The sequence below is a fragment of the Colobus angolensis genome, unplaced genomic scaffold (assembly GCF_000951035.1).
Source record: "Colobus angolensis palliatus isolate OR3802 unplaced genomic scaffold, Cang.pa_1.0 Scaffold118, whole genome shotgun sequence".
Classification (NCBI taxonomy): Eukaryota; Metazoa; Chordata; class Mammalia; order Primates; family Cercopithecidae; genus Colobus; species Colobus angolensis.
In genome coordinates, this window is record NW_012112919.1 from 6565102 (window position 1) to 6584697 (window position 19596).

Here is a 19596-nt window from a genome sequence, read left to right on the forward strand (position 1 = left end):
TTTCTGTTTCTGTAAATAACCACCTGCTACATAAATTCAGATATCATAATTGTAGCATAAGGCATTGAATATCTTTCAGCTATTATAAACAGCTCTTCAGTGAACATCCTTGCATTCTATATTTTGCTTGCATCCTTAATTATTTCCTTAGGATGCACTCCTAGAGACAGTAAGCCTTCAGAAGACTTGATACATACTTCCAAATTGCACAAGAAAGGATTTACTAATTTACTTTCTCACCAACAAGGTATTAAAAAGTGCCTGTGGTAATTAAAGGGGGAAAAGGCCACTGCCAACATGAGAGACAAAAAATAGTTAACTCATTACTGAGTTCATAACTTCTTTATCTCACATTCTGCAAACAAATGGGAGTAGAACCCAGAGATTTTCCTTGACGGCTTGGTGCCCAGCCCAGAAGGATTTTTGTTGTCTGGCCCACCAGGTCACCGGCTCCTGGGGTTTTCACTGCAGCAGGTATCCTTGTCCAGGGCCTTTGTTTCCCGCTGGTCATTGGCCCAGCATGCTTCCGGTGGGCACTTGGGAACCACCAGGGGGCAGTGCGGAGCTGTTGAGCATGCTCAGCATGACTTCTGGCTTATCCATATTGAAATTTTGAATAGTACAAGTAATATTTTGTTGTGTTTTATGACTTCTCAGATTGGTATTTATCATATTGATTTGCTTACACTAGTATTTCATCCCTTTCCAATTATTTTTATGTTTATGTGTTGTAAAAAAAATAACCTAATCCGTCATAGCTCTTCTGTAGCTGGGGGCCAGGACACCTGGGTTGTTCTGATCCCAGCTCTGCTGGTGTCTTCCGTGACCTTGGTGGGACAGCTCACCCCATGGGCCTGACTGTCTTTATCTGAGGAGCGCCAGGATGGGCTGCAGGAGTGGTGTGTTTTCTTCTCTTCCAGCACTAGCATAATGAAAGGATTAAGAGTTGGCCTTGACCGGGTGTGGTGACTCATGCCTGTAATCCCACCACTTGGGAGGCCGAGGTGGGAGGATCACTTGAGGTCAGGAGTTCAAGACCAGCCTGGCCAACATGGTGAAACCCTGTCTCTACTAAAATACAAAACTTAGCCAGGTGTGGTGGTATGCACCTGTAACCCAGTTTACTTGGGAGGCTGAGGTGGAAGAATCACTTGAACCCGGGAGGCGGAGGTTGCAGTGAGCCAAGATTGTGCCATTGCATTCCAGCCTGGGTGACAGAGAAAGACTCTGTCTCAAAAATAAATAAATAAATAAATAAATAAATAGTTGACTTTGAGATAGACTTGGGCAAGTTAGTTAACCTTTTTGTACTTTAATCCCTCCGTCTGTTAAATGAGGATAATAATAGCATCAACTTATAAGGGGGTTAAACAAAATAACACATGGAGTATCTGGCACAAGGTAACTCATCGCTAAATGTTTTCTTTAAAGAAATCTGTTTATCCAAGATTTATGCAGACAGTTTCCTGTCCTTGGCTTTGGCACATACTTATTTGCTTATCTGAAGTGATATTAATATCAGAGTATAAATTTCAGAAGTGCTATATTCCACAGCAGGGTTGAACAGCAGAATCCTAGCATCAAGGCCCCCAGCTACAAAAGAGTTAGGATGTTTTTGCTTATTTTTTATAATATATTAACTATAGGGGAAAATATAAAAATAGAGGCAGATATGATATCAGTAAATGTTTTTTATTTGATCACTTTAGGTAAATGGAGTCTTACTTGCCTGATAGGGTCTCTACTGGCAACAGACCTTCCCATTCCCTCTATCCATCATTCTCCCAAAAGGTGATGGTTTCTCTGTTCTCACCCTAGGTCAACTAAATTAGGGTCTATGGCAACAACCCCAGGAGTGTGACCACTAATTGCCTTTGAATACAACATTTCCACTAGAGCTGCCTGGGAGGCAACACCTCCAGAGAGAAGGACTTGCACCTCTGATTTGGTTAATCCTAGAACACCCTGCAGTAGTCATCAAGCACCTCTCACAAATGTTATGCTGTGCTAAAGGCTGTGGGGACCCAAAGGGCAAATAAGATTGGATGCATTTTTTTTTTTGAGACGGAGTCTTACTCTTGTCGCCCAGGCTGGGGTGCAGTGGTGCGATTTCGGCTCACTGCAACCTGAGTTGCTGGGATTACAGGTGCCCGCCACCATGCCCTGCTAGTTTTTGTGCTTTTCATAGAGACCAGGTTCCACCATGTTGGCCAGGCTGGTCTCGAACTCCTGACCTCACGTGATCCACCCTCCTCGGCTTCCCAAAGTGCTGGGATTATAGGCGTCAGCCACCATGCCCGGCCTGGATGCCCTTCTGAAGCAGCAGGTAAAAAAAAGAAAAAAAAAAAGACTGGATGCCTGTCCCCAAATTGCTTAGGAGAAGGTAAGCAAGGAAATGTGAGCCTGGCTGTGAGCTGGAAAGTCAGTGGGCAGCAGGGAATGTGAGCCTGGCTGTGAGCTGGAAAGTCAGCGGGCAGTAGGGTGTGTGACCGACCTGGAGAAACAAGTGTGGGGCAAGGTAAATGTAAGTGAATTGCAAGACGGTGGTAGTTGAGATGGAAGAAACACAGAACTTGATGGGCTAGATGATAAAGTGAGGAAGAAGGTGGAGGAATAGATGTCTGAGGTTTTGACCCTGCAGGTACGTGAGAAGAGAGAGATGGTAGATCTTGGTGAGAAGCAATTTGGGGAGAAAATAGTGGTGTATCCTGGGAAGCTCTGACCTTTGAGTTTGTGTGCAGAACCTCTTTCTCCAGTTCCTAGGGGTGCCCTCGTCCACAACTGGCAGTGGCCACTGGATGGCCACAAACATGCAGTCCTACAACAGTATTCCCCAGATATCACTTACTCACATAATCTTTGCCACATACCACCTATACTATTTACATAATTATTTTTCTTTGAATTGATTCACTTTTTTCCACTTTTTAAAAATGGAGCTTCACTGTAAGCAACAGTATCCAGGATATCAAACTTTGCCTGTAACGTGTATGTGTAATTGTGCATATGTACATACATGTGCATATACATACATAAAAAATACACATACATATTTATGTATTTATAATTTTGTTTGGCTATATATATACATTTTTGTTTTGTTTTGTTTTGTTTTGTAGAGATGGGATTTCACCATGTTGCCCAGGCTGGTGTTGAATTCCTGGGCTCAGGTGAGCCTCCCAAAGTGCTGGGCCTACAGGCATAAGCCACCACACCCTGGCAAAAATACATATATATTTTAAGGCCTATTAATGTAAATATTTTAGGTACTAAAAAATAGGAGATGTTGTTTAACAGAATTGAGATGGGAACTGGAAACAACACTCTTCATGAAGTGAGGAGGAAGAGGCATGATGAGTTTGGGTGTTGTGATAATGCATACAAGGTATCTGACACACATGCCGATAATCAGTGGAAAACTTCTCAGCCCTTCCACTGTCCATCATAACTTCCTGCACGCTCCCTTCAATATGGACAGAAAATCGTGTTGTTCCCTGAGATATGTAAGCCTCATGTGCACCCACATTTGCATACACACTAGGGTAGGGTGCAGGACCCGTTCTTCAGGCTCCTTTATCAGGAGCAATGGCCCTGTGTAGAGGTGGCTGGTGTGACCCTTATTCTCCTGTGTCCTTGTTCACCTGTGAGGTCAGAGATCTCTCCTGAAACTGTCCGTCTATGGAGGGGCCACCTCCGACATTTCCCCTCTCCGGGTGCCCAGGAGTTGTTGACTTTGGCCAGCGCCTGGGTCTGCAAGAGCCGCAGGGAAAGGTTCTAGGCTGGAAGGCAGCTCCAGGCTGCCTGGCTGTTCTTTTGTGCTGAGTATTTCACTGGCCCCAGATAAGCGCTTCCTGTTCCCCATTGATTATACACAGATCCTGCTTCCTTTCCCCTCAATACCTGGGATGCTTTCCAGCTTCTCCTCCCATAGGGGAAAGTCCATAAACTTTAGAATTCTCAGGCCTGCGTTTGGTCAATGGACTTTCTGCAAATTATGACTGTTTTTGCCATCCAGTCATATTCCTGGTGAAGCCTTCACCGCCGTCTAGGAGCTGAGTTCTACTTTGTGCCAGCCAAGAGAGATGCTTCTATGACCTGGTTTCTGCCCCCTCCTTCTCACCCGACAGAACATCTGTATCTACCTCCTGGCATAAATCAGAGAGAATAAATAGACTGCACCTTACACGTCAGTTTTAATCAACTGTTAGTAGCTGCCTGGTATATCATGTTGAGGATTCTGAGGTCTTACCCAGCTTTAGTAAAAAAGGGTACCGTGGTCTACTAGCAGTGTCTGCCGCAAGCACAGAGGGATGAGACCACTCCTGTGCCCCGTATTTGCTATCCCAAGATTCCAAGATCAGTTGGAAGTTTCTTATTTGTTTGTTTATTTAGAGATAGTCTCACTCTGTCACCCAGGCTGGAGTGCAGTGGCGCGATCACAGCTCACTGCAGCCTCGAACTCCAGGGCTGAATTGATCCTCCCAGCTCAGCCTCTTGGGTAGCTGGGACTACAAGTGTGCACCACCACACCTGGCTAATATTTTTTGTAATTTTGTAGAGATGGGGTCTCACTTTGTTTCCCAGGCTGATCTCGAACTCCTGGGCTCAAGTGATCCACCTGCCTCAGCCTCCCAAGTGATCCACCTGCCTCAGCCTCCCAAAATGCTGCGATTACAAGTGTGAGTCCCATTCCCACCTACCAGTTTCTAGAAGGCAGAAATCATGTCCTTGTACCCTTAGAGTTACAACATAACCGCCCAGACCCTGTATTCTAGGGCCAGTGTCGAGTAAATCCAACAGCCTCCAGCAGGCTCAGTTTCTTTTTTTTTTGGAGACGGAGTCTCCCTCTGTCACCCAGGCTGGAGTGCAATGGTGCGATCTCGGCTCACTGCAGCTTCCGCCTCCCAGATTCAAGCAATTCTCCTGCCTCAGCTTCCCAAGTAGCTAGGATTACAGGCGCCTGCCACCACAACCGGCTAATTTCTGTGTTTTTAGTGGAGACGGGGTTTCACCATATTGGCCATGCTGGTCTTGAACTCCTGACCTTGTGATCTGCCGGCCTCAGCCTCCCAAAGTGCTGAGATTACAGGCGTGAGCCACCACGCCCAGTCCAGTTTCCCATTTTTTAAATGAACATCATAATATTTTCTTTACCTATATCCAGAAGTCAGTAATAGCAAATCAGATAATTAATATGGAATGCTTTAAAAAGTAAAACAACTATGGAAGTATATCCTGCCTGCAGGACCCAGCACAGATGCCACCTCCTCTGTGAGGTTTTCAGTTGTTCCACGATAACTCTTGCCCATTGCAATCCCTGTCTTATCTGAACCTGTCATTTGTAGGCTTATAGTCTAGTTATTTATGTGCTTTAAAAAATCTCTCCTGTGGTATATCATGCACATAAACAGACACCTTTTATATGAGATACTCGCTAAACATTGATGGAGGGCTCTGTACAGAGGTGTCACTGCACCGTGATCATCTGGTAGGCAGTCCTGTAAGAATGGGTAGCCTCCTGCTAGCTTTAAACAGCATAGTTTTATATTTTAGAAAGATATTTCTAGAGGTAAGTGAAGGGTAGACAGGAAGAGATGAACTGAGACCAGGAGCACTGGTGGAGACCACTCAGTGGAGAGAGGATTTGGGACCCCTTCATTTCTGTCAACTACTCTATTCTTGGACAACAGACATTTTGTCAGTGTGAGGCAAAGCAACCTGCCGATGTGGCTGGCAGCCCACTACCACCCCTTTCAAGTTGGGTTGCCCCCACCCCCGCTGCCTTCCTCCTGGGTGAGAACCTACAGGAGCTCAGGCAAACCCAGAAGGCTGCTGCAGGGGCCTCTCCATGGAATAGGGTTCAAAAGATGTCCAGAAGCCATGGAACTTGGTGGCCCAGAGCAGGTTAGGGAGGTAACTAAAGGCATTAAAGTGGATTTTGTGGTGTCTGATTAGGTACACTGAAGGCACAGGAGTGAAAATAATTCATCTGGCGTTACTCTTAATAGCTTTGCTTACTGTTACTATGATATAAGACATACTGATTGTAAAAATTTCAAGTGAAGAAGAAAAATACAAAAAAGGAACTAATAAAATTGCCTGAAATGTTAAAAATCCAGCGATAACATTTGGGTGACTATGCTTCCAGATTATTTAACTGGCTTTTCTCACTGAACAGTTTGTCCAGGACAGTTTATTCAAGTCAATAAATGTGGATGGCCAGGCTTGGTAGCTCAAAGCTATAATCCCAAGCACTTTGGGAGACTAAGGCGGGAGGATCACTTAAGGCCAAGAGTTTGAGACCAGCCTGGGCAACATAGTGAGACCCTGTCTCTACCAAAAAAAAAAAAAAAAATTAGCCGGGTGGTGTGGTGCTAGCCTGTAGTCCCAGCTATGCAGGAGGCTGATGTAGGAGGATTGCTTGATTCCATGAAGTTGAGGCTGCAGTGAGCTACAATCGTGCCACTGTACTCCAGCCTGGCCAACAGGGCGAGACCCTATCAATCAATCCATTAACCAATATATCAATAAAAAATCACCCAGAAGGCATGCAGAACCTGCAGCCACAGGGCAGGAGGGAGGAGAGGCTTCCCCAGAGCTGCCCATGGCATGTGGCAGTTCAAAAGCCAGTTGCCTTTATTTTCTTTCTGAAGTCATCCATGGCCTTGCAAAGACAGGAGAGTGTCTACAGAGACAGTGGAGGGAGTGGAACAAAAGCCAGCCTGCTGGGGGCTGAGAAGGACCTAGGAGGTGGGGAGGGCATGTAAGCAGCCTGTGTACATTCTGGGAAGGGAAAGGAGGAGAACCAGAAGGGGCAGCTGTCCACCAGCAGCTTCCTGGGCTCTCCTCCCGCCTCCTCCTCACTCATAGCAGCCCACAGACTCAGCCTCAGCTCCTCCTCTCTGGCCTCTTCCCCCAGTGAAGATCAAGTGCAGGAGGGGTTGCACCGGCTGTGCTGGCTGCAGGGAGCCCACAGACCCCTCCTGTGTGTCACCTGCAGTGACTCCATACTCGTCCTCCCCCGTCCCTGCCACCCAGCAGATTGTGTGCCCACTTCCTTTGTGCCACACACATCTTTTTTCCCTCCTTCAAATCATCACCCATACAGAGGACAATTCGCAGCCTCGCTCATTACAAAAGTAATGGAAACCCCAGCGAGGGACTTCTTTTTACCTGTCAGTTTGGCAAAGTTTAAACAGTTTAATAACCTTGTATGGGCAAGGAAGTGGGGAAATAAGCCCTCTCCCAGGTTACTGTTAGCATTGTCAACTGGGAGAAATTTAATAGCATTCTTCAGAACTTAAATGTGCTTATCTTTGACCTAGTGATTCCCCTTGCAGCTGGAAATGTGTCCTCCCACTATAGACATACATGGGCGACATGGTGAGTGTTCAGGGATGTGCACTGCAGCAAAGCCTGGGAAACAGCTCCATGTCTGTGAGCATAGGCCCCTCGAGTGTGTTGTGGCACACACTCGCCCATGAGAAAACCCTATGGCGGCTGCTATGTAGCTGTAACCCAGGAGGCAGCTCTGTGGGGAGGGCTGTGGGACCAGCCCTACTATGCTGACAAATGGAGTGGGGGCAGAGTGGCATGGGTGGGTATGTGCAGGCCGGAGAACAGGCTGCAGGCTGTGAAGGAGAAAGGCATTTGCTCTTTCAGCTCAGTCTAAGCTCCTGGTCAGAGGCCAGCAGGTGGACTCTGCATCCCCTGGGGGCCAGAGCAGATGTTGTCACCTGAGGGCCTGAGGGGAGGGAAGCATGTCAGTAGATTCCCAGGCACGCAGCAACAGGGGGAGAGACAGAGGGAGGGGCCCGGCAGGGTTCACCTCAGGGAAAGGAGGACTGGGCCTCCAAAGCCAGTTTCTACAAAGACACTTCCTGCAGCACGTTGGTGACTGGGCAGTGAGCACGGACACTGCCCCGGCCCAGCAAACCCAAGGTCACAGCCGATGGGAGAGGCAGCTTGCGACTCAGCAGGCCCAGCACTCCAGGCTGCAGAAATGCGGACCCGAAAACAAGTTGAACTTTGACATTGTTTGAAAACCTAGGGCTCTGTCCCAGGGGTCCCCCTGGTCGGGGCCACCACAGAATGGCTATGCCTAGTGCTCTGGGAGCAGAGTTTTTCCTCCTCCAGAGCACGCAGCTGTCAGGGGGACATAGCTAGCCAAGTGTCCAGCTCTCCATCAAGACTTCAAGCAGGCGCACGTCAGCTGAGAACCATGTGTGTCTCAGCTTTCCAGCCATCCCAGCAAGTCAGGACACACCTGAGACCACCGCCCCCCCCAACCCGGCTCCTGCCCACGTGCATTGGTGTGCCCGAGCCAGCTGGCACCCAGCCAACTAGTAGCATCTCTTCCGCACTGCTCATCGTGGTACCTTGAAATCAGCGGGCGTATTTACACCATGAATACCAGCAAATGCTTTGGTTTTTCACTTTGTTTTTTGCTTAGAGAGCCAGTTGTTAGGTATTTACCAACACACCACTGAACCAGACCTCTCTCCCCACGAAGCGCCATAGATCTATGAGTGGCCAAGCTCTGTGTTAATTGGCTCTTCCCCTCCCTCAGGTAAAGTGCAGGTCACAGGCCCATAGAATACCAATAACTTACACATTTAGTGACTGATCACAGATTTCTTACAAGCTCCTCACATGCCCCACACTCTGCCTGGTCCTCTCCAGTGTGAGAGAACACTCACGCTTGAGTTTGACAGCCACATGTGAGATAATCACTCTGCCAGGCAGTAGGTGTTCTTATTCCTATTTTACATGTGAAAACCAGAGGTTCTGAAGGTGAGGTACACAGGCACACAGCTTGTAAGTGGGGTTCAGCTAGGACCCTGATTCCATATTTGTTGAACACCTCAACACTGTTGGCACTCTCAGTGCCCTCTGTGTTTAGACAAATAGCTGCATTCGATTTTTCCTTCCAAAGGAGACCATCTAGTCCAGGCCCCTGCTTCAGGCTGGTGAAGTAAAATATTCCCATTTTAAAGGTGAGAAGATGGAGTCCAGAAAGGTTAGAAAGAGCCTGGAACCCGGATCTCTTGCCTCTTGTGCTCTAAAACGAAAGCTTGGCTTCTGAGGGGGAGCCAGTTTTTAAAAACAAACCTTGGGTCAAATCTGGGAGGCAAAATTGCCAGGTTCTTTGGAATAGGAGGGGAAAATAGTAGTTTGAGATCATCCAAAAAGAAAGAATCATTTGGGGAAAGCAGGGGAAAGAGGTGTTTATGGTGAAACTGACACCTAATTGACACACTCTTACTATTCAGTCATGAAATGCTTTTGGAGCCCCTCTGCTACCAGTGCATGGGCTTTAAAACCATTTGTTGACTAAATGCTGTGACAGGTGCTAGAGAGAGCAAAGTAACTTCATGGGGTTAAGACCAGTGCAGGCTGGGTGTGCTGGCTCACTCCTGTAATGCCAGCAGAATTGGGAGGTGAAGGCGGGCAGATCACTTGAGCTCATGAGTTCGAGACCAGTAAAGGCAACATGGTGAAACCCTGTCTCTACCAAAAGTACAAAAAATTAGGCAGGCATGGTGGTACATGCCTGTGGTCCCAGCTACTTGAGTGGCTGAGATTGGAGGATTCTGGAGCCCAGGAGGTGGAGGTTGCAGTGACCTATGATTGTGCCGCTGTACTTACGACAGAGCGAGACTCCATCTCAAAAAAAAAAAAAAAAAAAATACCTCAAGAAAGAATCTAACCTACACTCAGGCAAAACAAAAAATGTTGTGTTTGGGATTTAGTGCCATCCACAAAGTTACGCAAAGGCATAAACGACTCATTCTCAGGGATAAGAGTATAAAACTTCTTTTATACTTTTACCCCTGGAACTTTGTCTAATCCATCTTGTTTGGGAACAATTCCGTTACACTTTCGTTTTCTCTTATTGACTGCTGAAAACTAAAAATGTTTTCCCAGTTGGGAAAGCTTTTCTGTCTCCCTATTCCCAAATTCATTGCTAGTGTTGATGTATTTTCAAACTTGGATCCATTTGTGAACTTTACTACAGAAGATAGAAACGGGTCTCCAGGAACTGGCCAAGTTGGGCATCCCAGCCTCCATGCTACGTTTACGTATTCTCGGCAGAACTAAGCCAGTTACTGTGAGAAGTGAGCATTGCCCACGAGTGAAATGGGCTCCCGTGTGTGTTGCCTCTAAAGGCTTCAGGGAGAGGCTGTTCAACCCCACATTACAGATGTGGCAACTGGGCCTAAGCTCACTGCATTAATACAGCATGGGACAGTTTCAACACATCATGATTGCCAGGTTCTAGGTGAGGAAGTGAGGTGCAGGCATGATCCTTGAGGAGCTTACAGTCCCAAGGGCAGGCAGAGTGTGTAAATGAGGAAGAGTAGCCTGGTGAGTGCTGTGGGAATACCGTGTGCCGCTCCTTGAGAGCGACGGATTCGTGGAGGACTCATGCCAGGGAGGGTGACCTTGGGAGAACTGGGTTTTGAAGAAGCGGTTCAAGTTTCCCATGAGTGAAGGATGCAGTAAAGGCCGTAGCAGGCCGGGGAGCAGTGGGGCCACGTGGTGCATTCAGAGTGCAGCAAGGACTGTGCAGCCGGGGTTGGGGGTGTGAGGGCGGAAGCCAGAAGGATAGGATGGTGTGAGATTGCTGGTGAGTTTGGGGGCTTTATCTCTTGACCCCAGAAACCAACCTGGGAAGTGTTTTGAGCACGGGAGAGATTGACTGGTGTTTAGAAAGCTGACTCTGGTAGGATTTGCAGTAGAGTCCAGGTGAGAAACGACTGCAACTGTGGCAGAATGGAGAGGGGGAGGCACAGATCACTTCTTCACATTTGTCATTTATAATATGGTTATAGTATAGGTTCCTGTTACATAGAGCCTCTTAGAGGACAAGGAGAGCATTTTGAATAATGTCATTGTCACTGTGGTGGGAAGCTGCCTGCACCCGGGGTTTCGGAGTAGCCTTGGGTTCTAGGTGGCAGTGGGACTTTAAATCTCCTGAAAAGCCTGGGAAACTCTTGCTTCTATCACAGCCCCAAAGTCACTTTTTACCATAGAGGTCCAGAGAGGCAGGAAGGACCGGTCACCAAAACTGGGACCCTTTGCGTCTGCTGATAGGCGGGTGGCCAAAAATGGGCAAGACTGTGTGGCTGGAGAAAGGGGCGCTTTATCTGCCTACTGGGCCTGTCCTCTAGAAGCAGCGGAAGGCATTCTCTGGGCTGGAGTTTTCTCACCTGCGCAGTTTTGGGAGCTGACTTGTTTTCCTTGCGTGCAACTGTGGGGAGCTGTGGATTCTGTAACACGAAGCTTTGTTTCCTCTGTTGCCCAGGCCCTGCTTAAAGGCTTTTCTGTGAGAACGTGCGAACAGGGAGAATGTGGGCGTTCCCCCGAGCCCTGTAGAGTCCTGTCCCCACTAAGCAAGTGTGGGACAGGGTGAGGACGGTGGGGCGGGGCCCTCCCTACCTTCTGGGAGCCGGAGGGTTAATGTCTGTAGCTCATTGGCAGTCCTGCCTCTGTACAGGGCATGCTGGGATTTCCTCCCAGCTGTTTTACATCACGAAGATTTGTGTGTTGGGGAAATTCCAGGGCACAGCTGCAATTAATCTGCTCCATGGCTCCAATCAAAGCGAGGATTCTGTAGGATGGATTCTCCGCCTCCCTGCAGGAAAGGGGGCTCTAGCTCTCTAGTGACAGCATCTTTCAGAGGGACACTTCCGGAGATCCACATTGAGTAGAAACAGTCCTCCTGGCCAAGTGCTCACCCCAAGGAGGCTCTAAGGAGGAGCCCAAAACATAGAGAAAGAGAGGAGCAGAGCCCCTCTAAATAATAAAGCCACAAGAACACTGATGGCAACACTCGATAAAGATGTTGCCCAAAGAAAAGAAAACTTGGTTCACCTTTACTTAGGAATGTAAGTCAAAAATTTAGAACATGATTAGCATTCCACAACGTAGCATAAGAAGGAACAAACCACCATTACCAAATAGGGCTTACCTGGGAAACGCAAAAATGCCTTCATGTAAGAAAATCTATTGCTATATATACATCTCGTAAATGAGTCAAATAAGAGAAACCACATGACCGTTTTGGTAAATGCTGAGAGAAAAATGCAACAACTGCTCCAATGAAAACAATGTAAAAATAGGATTAGAATCATCCTTCCTTAACAAGGTAAAGACATGTTTTAAACCACAGCCTCAATCTACTTAACTGTGAACCACAGTAGCAGAACCCCAGTCCCCAGAAAAGAGTTTCTCAGATTCAGTGAGATTGGAAAACTGCATATCTGTCCTGTCTTAGGTAGTCATGATGCATGTAAATCGAAGACAGTAGTACCTGCCACTTGGGTTTGGTGTTTTCCTTTCTATTTTTGAGTATCCAAAAGAGACTATTTAACCCATAGAAAGCACCCCAGAAGTGGGAGCGATAGCTGTTGCTTGGCCATCAGTTGTATTGATGCTGTACATCATCATTTCTTTTTTTTTTTTTGACGGAATCTCACTCTGTCGCCGAGGCTGGAGTGCAGTGACACAGTCTCGGCTCACTACAACCTCTGCTTCCCAGGTTCAAGCGATTCTCCTGCCTCCTGAGTAGCTGGGATTACAGGCACGCACCACCGGGCCCAGCTAATTTTTTGTATTTTTTTAGTAGAGATGCGGTTTCACCATGTTGGCCCAGTTGGTCTTGAACCCCTGACGTCGCCATCCGCCCGCCTTGGACTCCTAAAGTGCTGGGATTACAGACATGGGCCATCGCGCCTGGCCATCATCATTTCAATATGTTATGTTCCAGTGGACATCCCCCAGGAGGGAGGTGGCTGAACCAGCCTGTGTACACATCTTCGCTATGTGCAGAAGCCCAGCCATGACACACTGGTCAGGAGCTGGGCCTTGCAGAGCCAGTTAAATATAGCCTAGACTGGGCATGGAGAATCCAGCAGTTTTAACCCGCCCACATACCATTACCATGCAAAGAATCTAAGCACAGTCGCCCATCACTTGCTTCCCCAAGGACGTGCTCCCACCCTGAGTGACTGCCCTCGGGTGATGGTGGGGTTGGCCTCACAGCTAAGAAGAGCTTTCTTGGCTGCACATGGTGGCTCACACCTATAATCCCAGCACTTTGCAAGAGCAAGGCGGGAGGATTGCTTGAGCCTGGACATTGAAGACCAGCCTGGGCAACATAGCAAGAAAACTAAAAAATAAAAATAAATAAACAGGCCGGGCGCGTGGCTCAAGCCTGTAATCCCAGCACTTTGGGAGGCCGAGACGGGCGAATCACGAGGTCAGGAGATCGAGACCATCCTGGCTAACCCGGTGAAACCCCGTCTCTACTAAAAAATAAAAAAAAATTAGCTGAGCGAGATGTCGGGCGCCTGTAGTCCCAGCTACTTGGGAGGCTGAGGCAGGAGAATGGCCTAAACCCAGGAGGCGGAGGTTGCAGTAAGCTGAGATCTGGCCACTGCACTCCAGCCTGGGCGACAGAGCGAGACTCCGTCTCAGAAAAAATAAATAAATAAATAAATAAATAAATAAATAAACAGAAGAACTTTATTTCCACTCTAGTTGGGCTGGGCCTGACCTAGGAATTCAGAACTACCCGGCCACCTTCAAATGTCTGGTACTGCAGTGGAAGAGGATTACAATGGGTGTCATTGGCTCCTGCTGCCCCAATTCATGGTTCTGGGAAGCTCAACTGTCCTTTCAGGTTGTGATGGAGAGGCTGTCCATGGCCAAGCTGTAGGGGCTCCAAAGTCTTAGAGCTGTTCCTCCACCCCCATCAGTCATCTCCAAATCTTAAAAAGACAAATAGAAAAGAGTAAGTGACGATCCTCCATACCCTTGCCTCCCAGAGGGAGTCCCTCCCTGCACAGCACCCCCACACCACCCCAGGCATGGCTGGAGCAGGGTGAGTCCCAGTGAGATGCTCACTGTTCCCAGGACCACCTCTCCTTTCTGCTCTTTTCCCTCACACTGCCTGACATGTCTGTAGGGGACCAGGTATCAAGGGTAGGCACGGCCAGTGGTCTCCTCCCAGCAGAAGCCAAGACTTCTTGTTATGTAGACAAAACAAGTGCGTGGTCAGACACCCAAAAGAGTGGCTATTACTGAACACCCTTACTATGAATGTGTGTACAAAAGACAAGCATACATAAATGTACCTATACCTTGATATCCCTAGCACCAAGGCAGACGAACCATCATGGAGCTCCCGGTGTATTAGGTACCAGCTCCTTGGCCACTGGAGCAGTGATTCTCAGTCGGGGAAGGGAAGATTCTCTCCCTCAGCCCCAGGAGACATTTGGCAAAGTCTGGAGACATTTTTGATTATCTATGTGGGAGTGCATCAGCATTTAGTATTATAGTTAGAGGCCAAAGTCGTTGTTAAACTTTACAGGACAGCCCACCACCCCCAATAAAAAAAATTATCCAGCCCAAAATGTCATAGTGCCGAGATGGAGAAACCCTGCACTACAGTCCTACAAGCCAAGTCTGCCAGACAATCTATAAGGTCACTTGAGAGTATTATTTAAGACCCAAAACTCTAGCACCGTCCCAAACTAGGGTTCACGTTTCTTTGGACCACCCCCATATGATCTAAGGACATCCCTGGTAAGCCAACAAGAGTGAATGTGTGTCTTTGTGGCCCTAAATAGCGAGCGGATGCTGGTAGAATTGATGGATTTTAGGAACCCATCTGTCCTGTTTAATGTTAGGGGCTATACATTTGGGATACTTCTCTTTAGCACCTGATAGTTGCTATTGCAGTTCAATTTTTAAAACCAGAAATGTTCAAGTTGTTGCTTCTAGAAAAACTGGTGTTTAGGCTTCAAGTGCAAGCTCTGGGCACCTTCAGCATCCCTCCAGGAGAACACTGACATGCATGGACCTGCTTCTGGGTGGCCAGCCCCGTGCAAGACAGAGAAGGAGAGAGAAAACACCTCCGAGCAAAGAAAAGGCTGTGAGTGGGGAGTTGAGGAAGACAGTCTTAGGAAAAGCTTTATGACTCGGTGTTGTGAAAGATGTGGGATTTGAAATCAAGAGACCTAGGCTCTGGCTTCAGCTCTCTTGTATGAAGTTGGGCAAGCCGTTTAGCCTTTGCTGCTTATGTCCATTAGCTCTGTTTTTTTTTTGTTTTTTTTTTTGAGACAGGGTCTCACTCTGTCACTCAGGCTGGAGTACAGTGGTGTAATCTCGGTTCACTGCAACCTCTGCCTCCCAGATTGAAGTGATTCTTCTGCCTCAGCCTCCCAAGTAGCTGGGTCTACAGGCGTGCACCACCACACCCGGCTAATTTTTGTATTTTTAGTAAGAGACGGGGTTTCACCATATTGGCCAGGCTGGTCTTGAACTCTTAAGCTCAAATGATTTGCCCACCTCGGCTTCCCAAAGTGCTGGGATTACAGGCGTAGCCACTGCACCCAGCCTAGCTCCTTTTAAAATTTGGGGTAGTCACCCCTACTTGTAATTGCGGGGTTGCTGTGAAGATTACACTGGGTTTTATGTGTGAAAATGCTTTGACAACTGCAAATGTAGCATAAATGTTATTCACAGTGGAAATGAGTTTTAACTAATACCAATATTTGCCCAGTGGTTTTAACTTGCCACAGGCATTGAAATCCCAGTTAATTCATGTAGTGTGTGTGGGCTCTGGGTAGGGGAAGGGATGGGTGGTGGTGGGAAGGGAGGAAGAAGATAGGGTAGCAGAGGACAGGGACAGAGGTGAGACCCCATTTGAGGGGTGGGGGTACAAAGGTCACAAAGCGAAAAGACTGTCCTAATTCACAGGGCTTCATTCCCACTTCACACCAGGTCTCCCACGCCAGGCCTGCTTGGCCCATCCCATGTGCTAGGCTGGTCTGTGACACATGTGGCCTTAAGTTGTTCCTGCCCATGGACACCTTTTTGAAAAACCAGTCCCTGCCGTCTTGGTCAAGACTTACGGTGAATGAAGAGCAAAGGGGCCTTCTGGGCTCTTCCCATCGCCCTCCTGCTCCTGTACACAGCAGAGCCAAATTGTGATTGGTTTTTCCTGATATTACATGACCAGAGCGAGGGATGATTCAAAGGCTTCTTTTTTTTTTTCTTTCTTGAGACAGAGTCTCACTCTGTTGTCCAGGCTGTAGTGCAATGGCACAATCTCGGCTCACTGCAACCTCCGACCCCCAGATTCAAGTGATTCTCCTGCCTCAGCCTCCCGAGTAGCTGGGACTATAGGCCTATGCCACCACATCCAGCTATTTTTTGTATTTTTAGTAGAGATGAAGTTTCACCATGTTGGCCAGGCTCATCTTGAACTCCTGACCTCAAGTGATCCATCCGCCTCGGCCTCCCAAAGTGCTGGGATTACAGGCGTGAGCCACTGCATCCAGCCAAAGACTTCTTTCTGTGAAACTTCCTGGAGCCACCACTTTCCATTACAGCTTTCATTCTTAAAGGAGTCTCAAGAATTCTGCAAAGAGGCTGCTTGCGGGTCTGCTGCCCAGAAGCAACCTGTCAGTGTTGACACTAACACAAGATGTGTGCTTTTGCTCCTGGCAAAGACTAATGGTTTGCTTATGGAAATAATAGGCGTCATTTATCAAATGTCTCCCATGTGCGAGGCACTGTGTTCAATATGTGGCACTGTCCCTAGTCCTCCGAGCAACCTGTACTGTGAGTGATAATAACCTTGCCTTACAGATGCTGAAACTGGGACTCAGAGTTGTTTATCACTCGTTCGGGGTCACACAGCCTGTGTTGGCAGAGTAAGAGCCTGAACCCATGAATGCAGGGCTCTGGAGCCCAGAAGGGCCCTTTCCAGTGCTCCTGCCTGCTGCTCCACTCAGCTCATTCTTTCCAGGCTCTTGGCAAGGATGTGCCATGCCAGAGAGAGAGACAGAGACAGACAGAGAGAGAGAGAGAGAGAGAGAGACAGAGAGAGAGAGAGTGTTGGAGAGATACTGTTTGGTTTGGGTTTTTTGCACTGATGTGGGAAAGAATGGGGTACTGAGTAATCTTTTCAAGGTTGCGAGACGCTATAATGAAGTAAAGCTCAGCATCCTTGAGTTGGGGTAGATGTTGCCCATGACTGTCAGGCAGATGACTTTTATTCGTTCATTCCCAGGTACTTCTGGACAGCTGTTTCGTGGGGAGCATTGTGTGTGGATGTCGTAAGTGATGGAAATGGATGGGGCAGGATGGCCGTCTGGGAGCCTCTGCTTCCTTGATCAGCTCTGCCTGTCCATGACTACAGCATAGGGAGGGGACTTGAGCCTCACCAATAGGTTCTTTGACTATGTTGATTGGTTGTGCTGAAATGGATCGGTTCTCACCGCCACTTAAACTTCAGCTTAGTTGCCATTCGTGTCCCCACCAAAATGACAGAGGGCATGGTGAGGATGGTGGTGATTGTAAATGTATGCTTGCCCCTGTTATAATCATTTGGAAATTGATCCAGTACAGGGCATGTGGCATGAAAATGCAGGCCACCCCAGTGGCCTGCCCCGGCGCCCTAACAGCAGAGCCCAGCAAACTGTGGGTACTTGTGAGGCCTCATCTCACCAACAGCTTTTTCTTTTCTGTTCCCTGTACAGTACCTGCAGATGAAATGGCCCCTCCTCGATGTCCCCTCCAGCGCCACAGTCAAGGACACGAGGTCACCATCTCCAGCACACTTGGTAAGTCTGTTTCACCAAAGGGCCACTATTCCTGGCCTCATCCCTTGCCACTGCCTTCTGCCATCATGCTGAAGCAGATGGGGTCCAACAGTGTTTCCTCAAATGTGTGAGTACAGTGAGGAAGAGCTGAGTGCTTGGGGCTACAATTGGGTTGTGACCTCAACACACGCACCACACCGCCTTGGATGTTGTGTAATTGGAAGAGCTGTCCCCCAACCCCCACGGCCCTGGCTGCTCACCCTTGTTCATCACAGAAGCCTGCCTCTGATCCTTCCCGGCTGCCATCTGAACCTGCTGCCCACTTCACGTGGGTAAGGGTGGCCTCTCTCTCCTGTTGAGGCTCACCCAGAATTGCCTCCTCTTCTCCCTCATAGCTGCCAGGCAATGTCGAAGAGGCTCTTCTGTACAGGATGTTATAGGAAATAATTTAATAGGACATATGCAAACAAATGCTCCTCAGAGCATCCGAGCCTTTTCTGCCAGGCCCTGTGGCAATACCAGCTGGAAAGGAGGGTCTGGGCAATCCTGGGAGACTGGAGCAGTAGGTCCAAGCAGTTCCTATGACCTCCTCAGGACATGCAAAGGACTGAAACCCATAGCTGATAAGAGATGCTCCTGGAACAGAGCCAGATATCCTACCTTCCTGGGCTTTTCCTGGGCGCTTGGGTCAACACTTGCCTTAAGACGCACTCACCCCACAAGCTAACTGGTGCTTGCCCACTGTACAGTGAGCCTCAGAATCAGGGGATGTGGTTAGAAGGGAACCCCCTCCTGCATGGCCTGTGCATTTTATAGACAAGCAGACCTAGGGCTTCACTGTTACTGCCCTGTACTAGCTATGAGGCATTGGGCTTCTGTGATGTTTATTAAAGTTTAATTATAGAAAATTTTAAAGATGTGTAAAAGTAGAGAGAATTATATAATGAATCACCATGTTCCCTTCACCCAGAATTTCCCTCCCGCTACATTGGGTTTTAAAACAAATCCCAGACATTATTTCATCTCATAGGACATTTTAAGAGATGCTAGGCCGGGCACGGTGGCTCAAGCCTGTAATCCCAGCACTTTGGGAGGCCGAGACGGGCGGATCACGAGGTCAGGAGATCGAGATCATCCTGGCCTACACGGTGAAACCCCGTCTCTACTAAAAAATACAAAAAACTAGCCGGGCGAGGTGGCGGGCGCCTGTAGTCCCAGCTACTCGGGAGGCTGAGGCAGGAGAATGGCGTAAACCCGGGATGCGGAGCTTGCAGTGAGCTGAGATCTGGTCACTGCACTCCAACCTGGGTGACAGAGCGAGACTCCCTCTCAAAAAAAAAAAAAAAAAAGAGATGCTGATAATTCTTATTCATTAAAAGCTTAGAGTCTAGCAGAAGAGAAAGAAGATGTGCACAGAAAGCTAAATAAATAAGGGTGCAGGGAGCCTGTGTGATTTCCAGTAATCAGGAGACACACTCCTGTGGAGCCCTTGGGATTTTACACTGGGATCTACAGTGGGATGCCACATGCAGCTCTCAGGTGATTGTCACAGCCATCACCAGGAAGTCAGGCAAGGATGACAGTGGAAGGAACCGTGAGTGGCAGGACCAGCCATCCAGGAAAGGCAGCAGGTTCTGCGGCCAGTCGCCAAGGCACAAGCTGCCGGTTGAACAAGCACCCCACACCTCAGGCATAAGCCAGGGTAGTGGCCAAGCATGAGGCACAGGTGCCCTCTAGTGGTGCCAGTCAGCCCTGGTGGAGGATGTCCGGACCACATCTGCCCACCCTAGACCTGGCTGGTGCCCCGCACCTCCCCCCAGCGCAGCCATCTCTGTTTCAGATCTGTGCCTTCCTCCACCTCTCCTGTGCCGTCCCCCAGCCCACTCCTGAAGACCTGAGATGACTGGGCCTTCTGTCTTAGTGTCTCTCTGAATATTGTCGCATCTCCATCTACTTTTCAAGAACGTTATTTCCGGCT

General features: G+C 48.4%; 1 protein-coding gene across 1 annotated transcript in view; it reads left to right on the forward strand.

Moving 5' to 3' along the window:
• Positions 1–19596, forward strand: part of TCF7L1 (transcription factor 7-like 1 (T-cell specific, HMG-box)) — a 179024-nt gene that overhangs the window by 134139 nt on the left and 25289 nt on the right. Inside the window, exon 4 of the mRNA XM_011963849.1 lies at positions 17556–17639. Coding sequence (XP_011819239.1) covers positions 17556–17639 — 84 coding nt within the window. The remainder of the gene's footprint in view (positions 1–17555; positions 17640–19596) is intronic.